This window comes from Maylandia zebra, linkage group LG18 (genome assembly GCF_041146795.1).
Source record: "Maylandia zebra isolate NMK-2024a linkage group LG18, Mzebra_GT3a, whole genome shotgun sequence".
Classification (NCBI taxonomy): domain Eukaryota; kingdom Metazoa; phylum Chordata; class Actinopteri; order Cichliformes; family Cichlidae; genus Maylandia; species Maylandia zebra.
This window is the reverse complement of record NC_135184.1, coordinates 22,831,462-22,848,604: the sequence shown is the minus strand read 5'-3', so window position 1 is coordinate 22,848,604 and position 17,143 is coordinate 22,831,462. Positions and strand designations below refer to the sequence as shown.

General features: G+C 41.6%; 1 protein-coding gene across 2 annotated transcripts; it reads left to right on the top strand.

The window, feature by feature from the left end:
• The first annotated feature begins 285 nt into the window (after positions 1-285).
• On the top strand, positions 286-17,139 carry LOC101470956 (integrin alpha-6). 2 transcript variants are annotated; one of them, XM_004542450.6, is made up of 26 exons: positions 287-552; positions 5,616-5,743; positions 5,854-5,933; positions 9,969-10,233; positions 10,380-10,511; positions 10,629-10,842; positions 10,949-11,142; positions 11,247-11,344; positions 11,756-11,880; positions 11,962-12,057; positions 12,159-12,220; positions 12,348-12,514; positions 12,598-12,741; positions 12,825-12,934; positions 13,097-13,253; positions 13,343-13,417; positions 13,536-13,615; positions 13,777-13,851; positions 13,941-14,043; positions 14,175-14,345; positions 14,468-14,566; positions 14,670-14,780; positions 15,201-15,296; positions 15,422-15,547; positions 15,719-15,803; positions 16,344-16,414. In XM_004542450.6, the coding sequence occupies exons 1-25, from the start codon at positions 377-379 to the stop codon at positions 15,785-15,787; spliced, it is 3,153 nt and encodes a 1,050-aa protein (XP_004542507.3). In that variant the 5' UTR covers positions 287-376; the 3' UTR covers positions 15,788-15,803; positions 16,344-16,414. The 2 variants fall into 2 exon arrangements, with proteins under 2 accessions (XP_004542506.3, XP_004542507.3); XM_004542449.5 differs by lacking the exon at positions 15,719-15,803 and having other exon boundaries at positions 286-552; positions 16,344-17,139.
• The last annotated feature ends 4 nt before the right edge of the window (positions 17,140-17,143 follow it).

Here is a 17,143-nt window from a genome sequence, read left to right as displayed (position 1 = left end):
GTATTTTGTTTTTGGTCGTTTCCAGGGGAGCTCACCAGCAGGCCTTATAATAGTGTTATACAGCCATTTTTTCTTGCCATAAATGCGTTTTTAGGCAGACTCAGGCATTAGTGACCCAGTTAGATTACAGCATTGATCTACTGGAAACTAACAACAGACTAATGTTTCCATCAGAGTTACATTTTGGCATGTAAACTGCATTTGAAGCAATCTGAGGTGTGGTAGGATGGGGTGGGATGTGTGGGTGCATGAGAGGTAGGAGGAGCGGCTAACAAGTGGACAGCAGTCAGTCCTCCAGCAGCAGCCCTCAGTCGCACTCTGCACCTCCTGCACTAAGGAGTCCCTTTTCAGTAGTTCAAGGAAGCTTCGCGTTTTCATGGAGGGCTGGATCACCTGTGGACTTTGGCTAATCGCCTTTCTCTCTAGCTGTGGGCTGCTCTCGGCTTTCAACTTGGACACCGACAATGTCCAGCGGAAGACCGGAGACCCCGGGAGCCTGTTCGGCTTCTCTCTCGCCATGCACCGGCAGCTCCTTCCGCAGGAAAAGAGAATGTAAGTGTCAGAGTTTTGCTTTTAAAGGATAAAATGTCCGGAGGCTGTTAATGGAATTGTTTTTTCCCTTGAAAGACACCTCAGTGTGTTTAAAATGAACTCCAGTATACATATAATTATACATATACATATAATTAAATTATTACTGCACAATACACACTTTAGACGGCTGGAAGAAAAAAAAAAATCCGCCTAAAACTACTTTTGGGAGCCGCAGACCGCAAGTGAGTTACCTCAGCAGCACCGCAAGTAGGCCTGTACGTGATCAGGTCAGGTCAGGTTTGTCAGGTACGACACATTTCCACCAACAGCTTCTTCTCCTTCTTCTTTAGGCCACACGAGCTCTTATAAGTTTAACTCGATGCCCGTCTTTCTTGTTAACATTTCCTTCTTTCAGGTTACTTATTTGTGAGTTTTCATTGGAGCTAGAAGGCAACTCTTTGTGCGCTTGCACGCGGCGCGCGTTCACATTCCTCCTTTCTTGTTGACTTCAACCGGGACCCAGCCTTGACTTTTTTGGGGGGGGCAAAACATCTCAGTGAATCACTGTTGGTATTTTCTTGGGCACTATTTCAGAGGGGACTGTCACCCTGCATAAAGAACAAGTGCCATCAAGTGGTCACTGATTGGAACAGCCTGATTATAAACTGACCTCAGAGCAGATAACTTAAGACTTTTTCCCCCTCCGGCAGACTGAAGGTTCATGTCCTGCTTTATTTTAAACTGCACGGTAGTCTCAGCAATTCTTAGTAATTCATTGATATTTAATTTACATTTTATTTACAAAGACATTTCACAATCACATCTGACCCAGATGGATTAATTGATTACTTCACTTTTATATCTGCCTTGATTCTAGTACGAATGAAGATGTTACACATTACCAGCATTAATGTACTTCCTAGCTAAACAGACAACCAGGTTACACATGGAAATCTGCCCTGTCGGAAAAAAGCGTCTCTGTTAGAATTTGTGTCTCTTCTGTAGCTACTTACATGTACTTACATGCTTCACTATATGCAACACTATATGGTTTGACCATTTCAGTCATGCGATATGTTGTTCAGGTTGTATTATGTAATCTAGAGTATCCGAGTGAAAGCTGTCACATTTTAACTTTTAACTGTACATTACGAGCGGTGCAGACAGCATAAGTGCCTCCAGTAGAGACTAAGATGTAATCATGGGAATAATATGTGTAAAGTGCATCTATTAACTGGCTTTTTCCACACAAAAAATCAATATTCAGGCATTCCTATGTTTTGCATAGATAAAGTAAAATTATGGTTTAAGTTGAGTTAACTTGTATTTGCTTAATTATTAACCCCAACCTCACAACACCACTGTACGCCCAGCAGTGATTAAAACCCCTAGTTTTATACCTTCTCCACAGCTGTTAAATACACAGTTTAAACTTTACACACTCCTGCTACTGCTGCACCTTCACACACACACACACACACACACACACACACACACACACACACACACACACACGCACACACACACACACACACACACACACACACACACACACACACACACACACACACAGTGCCAGTTTCTGTCTTAGCTCCAGGCTAAATGAAAGACACATGGTGATCTGCACGAGACTGAAGCTATAAGCTATCACAAAGTCAGCTTCAGGTTAAATACAAGAAAACAGAAAAGTCTGTTAAAAAAGGGGAAAAAATACTTGTATGTAGGAATAACGTAGAATGAACTTTTAGTGGAGGCGTCAGATGCTCCAGTGTTGGATGCTTAGGTAGTTGTAACTATTTTTCGACTGCTCTGTGAGAGGGAAAAGAAAACCTTTGAAGCAAAACCATAAATTAAAATATGCTGACTTCTAACTATCAGGTGCACGTGTTGTGATATGTGTGTGTGTGTTGGAGTATAAAGCCATGTCTGTTTTTTGCAAGTAACTGTTAGAGAAGTGTGCGCTCACTGTGGATGCTGTATCTGTGTGTCTGCACTTGCATTCGTGTCCCGACAGTGGATGTGTGTGCACATGTGAGTGCCTGTTTGGTGGGTTTTAATGGTGCTGATGCATGCTGTGGCTGAGCAGTGAGGCGTTGCCTTGTTGTCAGTCATTTGGAAAACTGTCAGAGAGCTCAGTGTGCTGCTTGCTTTATACATTCCTGACCTGGGGCAAAATAGGGATAGATAGATAGATAGATAGATAGATAGATAGATAGATAGATAGATAGATAGATACATAGATAGATAGATACATAGATAGATAGATAGATTGATTGATTGATTGATTGATTGATTGATTAGTTCAATAACATCCATTCCAGAAAACTGTGTGCTAATGTGTTTTTAGTGTCTCTGTACCTGTGTACCTCCATGTTTGTCTCCTCTGGGTGTGCACTATTAGTCACAGTTCTTTGCAGGCCATGCATGCCAACTTGTATTCAGACTTATTTCACAGTGTTTGTGCCCTACAGGTATCAGTGTTGCAAGTTCCTGCAGGAGAGGGCAGGACCTGAATATGCATGTGCGCACACATCTGTATGTGTGTATGTGTGTAGCATTCCATGCTTCTTCATAATTGCCAGATGGAGCTGTCTATATAATAAAGTCAAGAGGGAAAGCACAAAATACATAAGTGGAGAGACGAGGGAGAAGGAGGAGACCAAGTGAGAGTTTAGGGTATTTTAAGAGGTCGGATCGAGTGTGAGAAATGTGTGGGAGAAAGTAAATGCATATGTGTGTGTATTTCTGTGGGATTTGTGAAATAATATGACTCTGGAGAGATGGAAACATGGAACAAGAAGAGTAAAGAATTTAGAAACAGGCTGTGAGTTTCAGTAGTTTCAGTGATATTGACAGTATCTTGCTGTCAGTGTCTTTTTAATACCAAATCAACTCAGTGTATTAGTGTATGTGGGCTGTGTATTGCGTAAAGAACACATATGAGAGCCAGATTCCCCTGAGGATAGTTTTGGTTATCCAACATCAAAGAGAAAGGAGGGGAAGCTGAAGAAAAGAAAGAGGTAATGGCTGAAAAACGCTGAGAGGAACACAAATCAGGTGTACATCTGGGCACCAAATACAAGCATTTTTCAGCCAGTAAGATTCAGTGAACTCGATGCTGGCAGAAAGATGGAGAGAGAAGTTGGGCAACATGTCATGAACCTCTGTATCTGAAGGCCATTTGGAAGTAAATGCCTGTAGTTGATAGGGCGCCACTGACTGTTACTAGGCAACGGGTTGTGTCTTAAGCCGGCAGCCAGTTCACTGCTGTAAAAAGAAAAAGAAAAGGAAAAGACACACCTCTCCCGATGGGACGTCTCTCCAGTGGCTTTTCTAAACTATCTGTTGCGATACACAGGACGAGCTGATCTGTGTGTTTAACTGCTGCCTCTATGCGTGCGACCGTCAATGCACAGCTGGACCCAAACACACACACACTCTCTCTTTTTAGTTGTCTTAGTTCTTCCTGTGGTCTACGTCGTACGTCGGGCCTTCCGCCGCTGGTGGTAAATGATTAGATTAACAGCCGGGTCACTGTCAGCGAAGCCGCACATCAGCTGTATCACACTTCCTGACACATCGTGTCATGTGACAAAAAGGTTTTAATGTGCAGCAATAAAAATAATTCCTATTCTTTGCTAAATGTTTTTGTGTTTTAGAAATTGCGCAGTAGACTAACGTCACTTTCAGCTCCCAACAAACCCATTATTGTTAGTTGGATTTACTCCAAAGACAATCAGCTGATTGAGTATATATATATATATATATATATATATATATATATATAGAGAGAGAGAGAGAGAGAGAGAGAGAGAAAGAGAGAGAGAGAGAGAGAGAGAGAGATTTTTTTTAAAATCTCCTATTCATTGTTATTACTTCTTGTGTCCCAGAGGATACTGGGAGCGGATATGCATCCACTGGAATTCACTGTTAGCCTACCGGTTCTCTTTTTGAGGTGATGACTCACTAAAATTGAGCTCATTGCAAGAATTTTAGTGTGATAACATGTTTTCTGTTTTTTGCATACTGAGCTTGGAGCTGGAGAGTTGACTCCAGACTTTGTGGTATGAACCGTCAAGTGTCATTCACGTCCCCTTATAATTTAAAAAAGGCTGGATGGGACACTTAATGGGTGGATAACAGCAAAAATTATAGTGTTCTGGTTTCTGAAACAAGGCCAAACCAATCCAGTGGTTGAAACAGGATAAACAAAGTGTACTTGTCCGTCGTGCAAAAGGAGCCTACGGAAGAGAAATTTACTCCAAATGTACGTGACTATTTGGACATCTATCTGCCATTTTTTGTATGCCATAAATAGTTGTGATTACCCATCACCCTTGCTGGAGTTAGTATTCATCATGATTTATACTGCCTCAGTAGGCTGGCTGTTTAGTTTGATATCTACCATTTTCGGTGTCTGTACAGCTGATATGATGGTTTCATAAAGCCTCAGCTTTTTACTCTGCTATATGTTTCAGGATGGTGTTTGTATCTGAGGATGCTTTGTATTTCAGCTAAAATGGCTTTTCTTTATTTTATCTGTGGATGACAGTTTGCCGGACGACCTTAACTCTGAAGGTCAGCGATCAGACCAAGCAAGCTGGATAAAGACGGATCATTGTACTGGCAGTGCTTTACTCTCTCCCTTGAAAACCCGTGTAGAGTTTAATTTCAACGGATGACATTGTTGACTTGATTCACTTTGTAGGAAACCCTGATATCTGGAGGCCCATCATCGATGGCTGGGTGTGGCATTTGCCCTTTTTTTGGACCACAAAGGCAGAGTCTGTGTATATGTGTGTGTGTGCAATCATCCTCAGCAGGCGACCTGAAAGGATTCTTTGACTCAGTTTGACTGTTCACTGTGAGGACATGGAACATCAGTTTTGTGGCGGATGTGCATATGTGTTTGTGAGTCTGTGTGTATGTGTGAGTATCAGTGGAATGTGTGATCATTTTCTGTGCAAGTGAAAGAAATGCCAGATTGTACCTCATGCTAATAAATGTATGTCAGAACAGAGTAACAATGAGTGTTTGATTGTAGTGCGTATGGGCCCGATTCATACATGCATCTGTTGCAGGCTGCTGGTTGGTGCCCCGAGAGCAAAAGCTTTGAGCCGTCAAAAATCTGCCGTGACAGGAGGGCTCTACAATTGTGACATGAGCTCCACAACCAGTGACTGCAGCAGGGTTATCTTTGATAATGACGGTGAGACATTAGCTGAAATTTGAGCATTTTTACTTAATATGAATTTGGTCATTTTAAACATTAAGTCGAGTTGCAATGTCTTCTCTGTGCCTGTTTTTATCCCTGCGTAGAGAATAAGGCCACAGAGGACAAAGAAAATCAGTGGATGGGAGTGACAGTCAAAAGTCAGGGACCAGGAGGCCAGGTTGTGGTAAGGTGTTTTTTTTTGTATCTGAACACAAATTTAACTAGAAAAATTTGCATTTCCTGCGAAAATGCTGTGTGGATGCCTTACGCTGAAGATGTATGGTGAAAAAAGCTGAAAAAGTTGAGAAAAAAAACAAAAACAAAACATTGCCCTGAGCAGGATTCGAACCTGGCCCTCCTGGTCTAAAGGTAGCTATTTAGCTCACTGAGCCAACCTCTTTCTCACAAAGAAGAGGTGGCGAGATTGACAATTGTGCTGAAATGAGCAGAAGCTGCTCAGAATTGTGCTGATAAGAGGTGGAAAGGATGAAAATTTTACAGAAGAGGTGAATAAGCAGAATTTCTGCTGAAAAGAGTTGAATGAGCAGAATTTCTGCTGAAAAGAGGTTTTTTCTGAAAACAGCAGAAAAAACTTAAAATTTTGCTGAAAAGAGTTCAATCAGCAGAATTTCTGCTGAAAAGAGTTCAATGAGTAGAATTCTGCTGAAAAGAGGTGTTTGCTGAAAACAGCTGAAAAAGCTGGTATTTTTGCTGAAAAGTGGTGAAAAAACTTAAAATTCTGCTGAAAAGAGGTGAAAAAGCTGAAATTTGTGTTGAAAAGAGTTAAAAAAGTTTAACTGTTGACTGAAAGAAATGTTGCCATAAGCGGGATTTGAACCCGGGCCTCCCAGTCTGTGAACGGACGCTCATCTCACTGAGCTAAAACACAGGTCAAGCCGGCAAGGAAAATCAGTGAGGCCACTGATAATATGGCAGAAATAGGCAAAAAATATTGCAAAAAAAATTCAATATCTCAAAAAGTATAGAAGTTATGAGCACCAAAAGATATAGCACCCATTAGCAGAAATAGCAGAATTTTTTAAAGGTTGAACGGAGAAAATCGGCTGAAAACTGAAGGAGTAGTTAACGTCCAAAAAACGTACGGAAGCAACTAGAATAACTAGAAAAAATTGCATTTCCTGCGAAAATGCTGTGTGGATGCCTTACGCTGAAGATTTCTGCTGAAAAAAGCAGAAAAAGTTGAAAAAACAAAAAACATTGCCCTGAGCGAGATTCGAACCTGGCCTTTCTGATCTATAGGCGGCGTCTCACCTTACTGGACCAAACTGATTCTTACAAAGAAGAGGTGGAGAGACTGACAATTCTGGTGAAATTAGCAGAAGCTGCTTAGTATTGTGCTAATAAGAGGTGAAAAGGCTAAACATTTAGCAGAAAAGAGGTGAATCAGAAGAAGTTCTGCTGAAAAGAGGTAAAGAAGCAAAAAGATGAGTTGAAAAGAGGTGTAGAAGTGCTTGCTGAAGATGGCTGTATGTGTAATGACACACTGGAGAGTGTCAAGAAAGCAGAGCGCATGCAAGCAGGGAACATGTGTAGCAACTGTCACAGGTAGGATTCGAAACTCTGCCCCCGGGTCTCACGGCAGCTGCCCTACCCTCTGAGCCAAATGAGTTCTGGTCTCAAGCAAATATATGATGAGAGAGAAAATGTGCACTGTGGAGCAGAAGCTCAAATTAGCAGAAAAGAGGTGAAGAGGAAGAACTTTGTTGTGAAATGAGGTAAAGAAACTGAAATTTGTGCTTAAAACAAGTGAAAAAGCTGAACTCTGAAATCCTGCTAAAACAGTAGTAGAGGCTGATATTTTTCAGCTACTCACTGAGCCAAACTGGTTCTCACGTAACTGAAAAAAGGTGGAAAAGCTTAAAATTCTAATGAAAACAGCAGAAGAGGCTAAGTGCACTGTGGAGCAGGAGCTCTAATTAGCAGAAAAGAGGTGAAGAGGAATAATTTCTGCTGAAAAGAGGTAAAGAAGCAAAAAGCCGAGTTGAAAAGAAGTGTAGAAGCAGAAGTGCTTGCTGAAGATGGCTGTATGTGTAATGACACACTGGAGAGTGTCAAGAAAGCAGAGCGCATGCAAGCAGTGAACATGTGTAGCAGCTGTCACAGGTAGGATTCGAACCTCTGCCACCGGGTCTCACGACAGATGCCCTACCCTCTGAGCCAAATGAGTTCTGGTCACAAGCAAAGATATGATGAGAGGGAAAATGTGCACTGTGGAGCAGCAGCTCAAATTAGCAGAAAAGAGGTGAAGAGGAAGAACTTTGTTGTGAAATGAGGTAAAGAAACTGAAATTTGTGCTTAAAACAAGTGAAAAAGCTGAACTCTGAAATCCTGCTAAAACAGCAGAAGAGGCTGATATTTTTCAGCTACTCATTGAGCCAAACTGGTTCTCACGTAACTGAAAAAAGGTGGAAAAGCTTAAAATTCTAATGAAAACAGCAGAAGAGGCTGAGTGCACTGTGGAACAGAAGCTCAAATTAGCAGAAAAGAGGTGAAAACAGCAGAAGAGGGTGAGATTTGTGCTGATAAGAGGTGAAACTGCGGAACCAATCAGAGGTACTGCTTCTGTCTGCTTCATCAGGCTGTGTACTTGTATGTATTTCTGCCATAGACTGTTAACCAGAATCTGAGGTCCATATTAGAAAAGCTGCTAAAATCATTAAACTTTGCAGAATTGTAATAAATTATCAATATGAATTACCGGTCTGTGATAGTGTATAAATTTGTAGTTAAAAAAAAAACATGTGGGCCAAGGTGGAATCGAACCCACGACCTCTGGTCTGAAGAGCGGTGTCATTACCAATCGCGCCACCTCTAAGGGGGCGGGCGCTTTGAAAAAAAGGGTGATGAGGAGTCAGAATTAGATCGCGGTGAGACGCGAAAAACGCCGTTTTTTGGAGTTACAAAACGTCGTGTAACTCAAAAACTAGGTGGGATAGAAGCATAATTCTTGCACTGGGTGAATCAGCGGACTTTGGTGTACTTTGACTGCGATTTACATAGCTCTTTGTATCTCCGTCGCGGAGATATGACGAGAGAAGAAACGGCTTCATTTTCGGAATTTGAAAAATGAGAGGAGGACAGATTTCCACCCCTCAAACAAGTCTAACTCATCTCAGAACGGTAATAGGTGAGAAAATAATTCTTGAATTGTGAGTGTCAGGAGTGTCTGAAGATATACAGGGACAAGCCTCATGTCTTAACTTTGCTTCGTTAAGGAGATATGACGATTTGAAAATGCCTTCAGTTTCAGTATTTCAGCTCTGAGTTTCACAACCTCCCCATAGACTTTGAATGGGGAGTTTTTAGACCATGTGTCACTTCGAGGCAAATTGTGAAAAAAACGTAACTCTCACAATAATTATAGTGACACTGTCTTAAAGCCAGCAAAAATACCTACGTTTTGATGTATAATTTGTGGAAGTTGAGTGGAAATTGAGCGAGTAGCAAGGAGTTGTTCAGACATGAAGAGAAAATTCAGAACGGACGAGTGTGCAGTGGGAGTTAATTGCATAGCAACCATAGCAACACATGTATTTTCTGAAAAATCACAAAGTTGTAACTGAAAACTTAAAGAGTCATTACATGAAAACGGTAACAGATATGAAAAAGCTGAATCACACAGGAATAGCCCAATCATCTGAGAACGTTTTAAAGTTTGAATGGAGTTTCTAGGTGAAAGTATGAGGAAGTAGTTAAGTTTCAAAGACAAGCAAGTTTTAGCAGAATTGTAGAAGTTTCCCATTCATTTCAATGGGACAAATTAAAGGAAAAAAGTGTAATATTTTAAAAAGTATAATAGTAATAAGTACCAAAAGATATAGCAGTCGAAAGCAGAAATAGCAGAACAGTTTAGAGTTTGAATGGTAAAAATCGGCTGAAAACTGAGGGAGTAGTTAAGCGGCAAAGAAACGGAGCAACTAGAATAATAAAGGATAAAGAATAAAGAGAAACAGGATCTCAATAGTGTGGATGCCTACGGCATCCACCCAATAAAGAATAAAGAGAAACAGGAACTCAATTGTGTGGATGCCTATGGCATCCACACAATTAAAACTCATTATTACTGTTTAGTTGTTCAAACAGATGGTTATTAATGTAACGACAAATTGATATTGTCAAAAAAATAACCGTCGTCTCTCCAACAAAGCACACCTTAGTCTCATTCACTGCACTTAACTGTGTCTGCTTCCCCTGGCAGACCTGTGCTCATCGCTACCAGCGCCGGGCCAATGTGGGCTTAGAGTTGTTGGAATCTCGTGACATAATTGGCCGCTGCTACGTGCTGAGTCAGTCATTAAAAACGAACTCAAATGAGAATGGAGAAGGAGGTGGATGGTATTTTTGTGACCAGAGGCCCAGAGGCCACGAGATGTTTGGTTCCTGCCAGCAGGGCCTCTCTGCTACATTCGACAAGGACTACCACTACATCATCTTTGGGGCTCCTGGAGCTTACAACTGGAAAGGTAGTGTGCATGCATATGTTTACTGTGAAATGTAATAAATCTACTTTGTATGAATTTTTTTTCCCAGCTATCAGAATAGAGGAATGTGCTTGTGAGGATTATTTCAGTCAATACTTACAAGCCTCCCCTCTGCTTTCGTCTTGAAGGTATAGTACGCGTGGAGCAGAAAAATGACTCTTTCATAGAAAGGGGCATCTTTGATGATGGTCCATATGAGGCAGGAGACGAGAACCAAAAGAACCCTGACCTGGTCCCTGTTCCTGCCAGTAGCTACCTGGGTAAAAACTATAACCTGACTGTGATTCCAGTAATTCGCTTTATACAGAGACATATTTTCTAGCACTTCATGGTTCTTTGATTATTTAAGGAATCGCTTCTTTGTCTCTTTGTGTCAGGCTTCTCCCTGGACTCAGGTAAACATTTGACTAAGAAAGGCCAGCTAACAGTGGTGGCTGGAGCTCCCAGAGCAAACCACAGTGGAGCGGTGGTACTGCTAAAGACAGGTAGCCAAACAAGCAACATATTAGTTGAAGAGTTCTCACTAGAAGGCGAGGGGTTGGCTTCATCTTTTGGCTACGATCTTACGGTGCTGGACCTCAACAAGGATGGGTGAGTGATGCCGGATGATACAAACAGCAACCTGCAACTTCTGCACCATCGCTGTTGCTACTGTGGCTTTATTCTAATGAATGTGCAATGCTGTTTTCTTTATTAGCTGGGAGGACATTGTGGTGGGGGCACCACAGTACTTTGAGAAGGATGGAGATATTGGAGGAGCTGTCTACGTCTACATCAACAACGCTGGAAAGTGGAACAAAGTAACACCCACCAGAATAGATGGACCCTTGGACTCAATGTTTGGCCTGGCTGTAGAAAACCTGGGAGACATCAATCTGGATCGTTATGATGGTGAGCATGCAATAGTTCTGCATATACACGTATACTGTGGTCTGCTAGTCAGTCTTGACATCAGCAGAAATACATAACCATCCTGTTGTTGTTCTCCATGCCAGATTTTGCAGTGGGAGCTCCTTATGATGATAAGGGCAAAGGGAAGGTTTACATCTACTATGGATCAGCTACAGGACAAATCTCTCCAAAAGCCTCACAGGTACACAATAAACACCTGATTTCTATCTTTCTACTCTCCTGTTATGCCTGTTAGTTGTGGCAGAAAAGTGCTGCCAAGCTGCCAAGTGCTCAACAAAGGGGAATAGTCATGTTATTTTGAATAGGCGCCATAAAATGACACGTGCTTTGGCTTGGCATTATGAATTCGCTGCCCCGAATTCACATTTTTATACACAGATTTGAGCCGGCACTCTGGACTTCTTGGAGAAGTCATGAAGCATAACATTCAACCAATAAAACACGATTTTCTGTTCTGGAATTGAAGTAAATAACTATAATTTAGCATCTTAATTAGAATAATATTTTTTTAAAAGATAGCGTGCTTTTAGTATCTGGATGTATGCTGTACAATACGTGGCTTTGATGACGGTATGTGTTCCTCCTCCGTCAGGTGCTGCCTGGTCCTTCAGGAGTGAAACTGTTTGGCTACTCTTTGGCGGGAAACATGGACTTGGATTACAACTCCTACCCTGACCTGGCTGTCGGATCCCTCTCAGACTCTGTCTTCGTCTACAAGTGCGTGAGCTGGCGCATGGATCACATTGTGTTATCTCTCGTCCTGTTTACTTAAAAGCTCACCGAGTCGTCTCTTCATAGAGCCCGTCCGGTTATTGACATCCAGAAGAAAATCACAATCACACCAAAGGAAATTGACCTCCTCAAAAACAACTGTGAAAACAATAACAAGTTCTGGTGCGTGTACCCAATCTGTTATTGAATTTCTAAACTTCTTCAACACTGAGCTGTAAAACTGTGCTCTGTCTGACTGTACATAAATTGGATTGTGTCCCCAGCTTGACTATTAAAGCGTGCTTCTCCTACTCTGCCAATCCTGTGAGTTATGCTCCAAAACTGGGTAGGTTGAGGCACAATTTTTTTTCTCCTTAGTTTGCAACAATCTTCATTATTGCATTTTCTCCCCTTATTATCATAGCAATACTTCACTTTCACTTACAATGTATTTCTTTCTCTGTTGCATCCAGAGGTCAAATACACCCTTGCGGCAGACACAGAAAACAGGAAGAATAATCTTAAAACTAGGGCGGCCTTCATTAACTCCTCCCCTGGCAGTAGCCATGAATCCTCAGGGACCATCACTTTGGACAGGAAAGGAGTGGAACAGTGCATTGAACGACAACTCGCCTTGCAGGTATCGAAGGTTTCTGCATTCTCTCGCGATCCAAGTTAACTGCCGGTGGCGCGTAATGCTTTGTTTATGTTGTCGTGCTTCAGGAAAATATTCGAGACAAGCTACGCGGGATCCCCATTGATGTGTCTGTGGAAATCATTGGTGGCAGACGTAAACGCAGACAGAGCTCAGGTCCTGGGCTGCAGCCGGTCCTGGATGCTAAAGCGTCACAGCCAACTCGATCAGTGGTGTGTGTGCCCATCTTATTCAGTTTATGTGATGTCTCCTCCTATTCTGTGTTATTTCTTAAATGTGAAAATGTTGTTTGCAGGTGGAGTTCATGAAGACCGGTTGTGGGTCTGACAATGTGTGTCAGAGCAATCTGAAGATGGAATATAACTATGGCCACTGGAACGATGAAAAATTCATTCCGTTACCAAAGTAAGATTATAAAAACACTTTTCTTTCTCTCGTTTTCTTCTTTTTTAAAATTTAATTTAAAATGCTCATCCTGAGATGCGTTCGCACACTGTTTCCCTGCACCGAGCTGTGAAAGATGTGCACACTTCATCAAACGGGCTCACGATTTGTGTGTGTTTGAAGGGAGAATGGTGTGCCGGTGCTCTCACTCAGTAACCAGAAGGAAATCGCCTTAGAGGTCAGCGTGAGCAATGCAGGTGGGGATGATGCGTACGAAGCCTCCATGATCGCTTCTTTTCCTAGCTCCTTAACCTACTCTGCAACCCGCTTGCTTAATAAAGTAAGTGTGTCTGATACTCTCTCTCTCTCTCTCTCTCACATACACAGACACCCACTTTAGTTCTGATTTGGACTTATTATTGATTTCAGGTAAACTGCCAAGCCAATAGAAATGGTTCTCTGGTCGATTGTGAGCTTGGAAATCCCTTTGAAAAGGGAGAAATGGTGAGCGAAAAATCACAGTTTGGCACCATCTAATTCACCTCCACATGTATAAATATTAACACTTAATAAAATAATAATAAGAGCACGGAATAAAATATGGATCTCTGTATGTTTATAGACCACCTTCTACATTATTTTGGGTACAGCTGGCATATCTTTCAACACCTCTGAAGTAGAGGTTAATCTTCAACTGAAAACGTAAGTACATCCGAGCTTGTAATCCTGCAGCCCCAACTGCTAAATAACACTGGTTGCACCTGCAAATGCAATAGCTACACTACTGGAATATAACAAACTTAGTTTATGTATGTTAGAATAAAATTTGTAGTTTGATATCTGTGTAAATATTGTTTCAACAGAACTAGCATGCAGCAATTAGTGCCGGTCAAAGCAAAGGCAAAGGTGGCCATTGAGTTACAACTCTCTGTGTCAGGGTAAGAAACATGCATATACATAAATGTGCAGGAAACACATAGATGTGCACTGACTCATGCTGGCTACTGTGTATTTTTTCTCTCTGCAGACAAGCCACGCCATCTCAGGTCTACTTTACGGGAGATGTCAAAGGCGAGACGGCCATTAAAACTGAAAGTGACATTGGCAGTGCCATCACACATCACTTCAGAGTGAGTACAGGAAAAGCAACTAGATCGTTCATTTATTTTCCTGAATTTATCGTTAATCCAACAATTTTGTGTTCTGAACGGGGCGAGTAAGAACATTTCAACTTAAATTGTACTACTTCCTGTTTTTACAGATAATCAACTTGGGAAGGCCTTTGACTGATTTTGGGACCGCCACTCTCATCATTGACTGGCCAAAGGAGACAGCGGATGGAAAGTGGCTGCTTTACCTGATGAAAATCACTACCACGGGAGGGGATCAGATAGAGTGCACACCTAAAAGTGAGATTAATCCTCTTAAAAAGGTAAAACGCCACGTTAATGTGTCATCGCCATCCTCCCATGAAAGAATTTATAAATGTATTTTATTTTGACAAGATGTTGAGTTAATGGCAATAAACTAAATACATTTCTTTTCTTATTTCAGGAAGAAAACACAAGAAAGAGGAGAGAAGTCTCAGGAACACAGGGGAGTGATGAGGGCACTATTTTACGCTTAATTGAGAGCAAGAAATCAAAAACTCTGGTAATGCAACCTTTTGTTTGTTCTAGACTATTACATTATTTTATGCACCTTTCAGCCAGCTGAACGGGCATTTGGCAGTAACTTTGTACTCCCTTGTCAACAGTCTTGTGACGATGGGGCAAAATGTGTGAAGATAAGGTGCCCTCTGCGGAGCCTGGACAGTAATGCAGCCATCAGTCTTCACTCTCGCCTCTGGAATAGCACCTTCATCGAGGTAAGTGGTTGTACTCAGTTATCTCTGGATTTGAAAAAAGGAAACCCCAAATGTTTTTCAATGGCAACAGTGTAATCTATATTCGGTATTTAATCTCAAAAATAACAGTTGAATTATGATAACATGGGTTGATACAACTGTTATTGTTGACCTCAAGACTGCAGTTTTTTACTAAAGGGCCCAAACCATCACACCACCAGCTGCCTGACAGCGTTACAGTGTTAACTGTCAATATTACATCCCCCAAAAAGTTCAGTCTTCCAGCTGTTACTGACTTAATGTGGGAGGTTTTTTTCCCCTGCTGGTGGAAATTTAGACATAAAGAAATAACATATGGGTTTCAGGGGTTAAAGCATCTTTATTGACATGAATCTCTACTTTTGTATTTCCTTTGATTTGATTCACCTTTTCTTCAAACAGGATTATTCCAAGTTACATCATGTGGAGGTGATAGTCAACGCTGCTCTGCACCTTGATAACGTAAAGAACACCGTTCGGATGAACGCTAATACGCAGGTAATTGAACATAGCGGCAGATTTTACACAGTTCTGTGCACCCTCTAAACATAAAGCCTGAGTTTTTGTACACTATACAGAGAACACTATGACATCACGTTTTGCCACTTCGCTGTGTTCCCTAGGTGAGACTGACGGCCTTCCCAGAGAGGCGTGAGGCTCGGTATGGGGGAGTGCCGTGGTGGATCATCGTGCTGTCCATCCTGTTCGGGCTACTGTTGCTGGCCCTGCTGGCTTTCCTTCTTTGGAAGGTAGGGCTAGAGGAGAACAGACCCTATCCCAGTAGTCCTACGTTTTACTGATAAAGCCTTCAGGCTTAAATCTGTGAACGTCTAGCAGTCTGTGAAGCACCTTGTACAGAACAACTGTCACTATTTATTATAGCGATTGCACATATTTTCTAATAATTTGCCTCTCCTCAGTGTGGAGTCTTTGGGAAAAAGAATAAAGAGGACCCGTCAGACAAAGAGAGACTGACACCAAATGCATAAAAAAAAGAGACAGAGGGTAAAATTACCCAGCCTATCATGACTGAGTGAAACCTTTTTTGTCTTGCTCCTCCTTGCTGCAAAAGTGCTGCTTTCTGGTACTAGGCAGGCTGTGGGCAATTCTCACACTGTGACGTGCCATTTAAGAAAACAAAAACAAAGTGTGTATTACTACATGCATGGCCAGGGGAGGTGATGGCTGATAAGCAACGACTGTTTCTTAAAGCTCTAAGGAGGACTCGGGGTAACTTCTGCATCTCTTTGATTTCATCCCCTTTTCTGTCTCCAGTTTGTTTTCTTGCTGTTACACCTGCACTCACACGGTCTGAAGGTTTCTTTCACTCTACATTTAAAAACGGGGGACACTGAACACCTTTTCTTCCTGTACAGAGGAGCGCAGATGGCTCATCTACGCCTCTTATGGGATTAATTGCATTTTGGCACCTGTGAAAGAGACCGATGACAAACATCTCAAACCGCTTGGCTTTCTCTGAACGTCTTTAAATGGCCTCGTTCTCAAACCGAATACTGAGTTTTGTTTTCCCTCTTTTCTCTGCAGTGTGGCTTTTTTAAACGTGCCAAATACGAAGATAAGGTTCCCAGTTACAACGCAGTTCGGATCAAACGGGAGGAGAGGGTGATAAATTCTGGAAATGCTAACTGGGAAAACCTGGAAAAGAAACCCTGGATGACAACCTGGCATGACAATGAACACTATTCTTAACAGCCAATGAAAAACCACAGATTTACCGTCGCTTACGGATGAACTCCAGTTTCATAAATTTCCTGCTGCCTTGCCTTTGTACAGTGAGGACTGTAAATAATCAAATGTGTTTAAAAAAAAAAAAAAAACAGGATCAAACATTACGCTTCAGGGGCTGATTTGATGTTTAATAAGTCTTCATGAATCACTGGAAGGAGATGTGCTGTGTGGGACATGGTCCAGCACCACAACCGTCGGAGCTTTGGTGCTTGTGTTGTGGAAATTCAGTGTTGGGGTTAAAATGTTTCTGAATGTATTGGACAATTTTTTTGTACGTTTTGGAAAAAAGTTCGTATTTATTCTCACAAGGAGTATCTTCCGTTACACGCTCTACAGACCAAAGAATCATGCAGTGCAAACAAGTGACTTCTTTTTCCTTTTTTAAAAACTAAAGCTGTATTAGCTTCCCATATTTTTTAAATCTACCACACATCTGCCTTTAAAGTGCCTCCCGACTGACAGATACTGCAGTTTCTCTACAGTTTGAGAACTTGGGCTGTAGATATCCACTGTACAATTCATCTTTTGAAATTACTACATTGTAACAAAATAGCCTGACAGCAAACAAATAAACTTTTTTTTTTTTTTTAAATATC

Bases quoted from the DNA above. Each gene is read 5' to 3' on its own strand.
- LOC101470956 (XM_004542449.5), top strand. From the start codon at position 377: ATGGAGGGCTGGATCACCTGTGGACTTTGGCTAATCGCCTTTCTCTCT. The intron at 10,512-10,628 runs GTAAAAACTATA...TCTTTGTGTCAG, and splicing joins TCCTGCCAGTAGCTACCTGG to GCTTCTCCCTGGACTCAGGT. The intron at 13,852-13,940 runs GTAAGAAACATG...TTCTCTCTGCAG, and splicing joins TTACAACTCTCTGTGTCAGG to ACAAGCCACGCCATCTCAGG.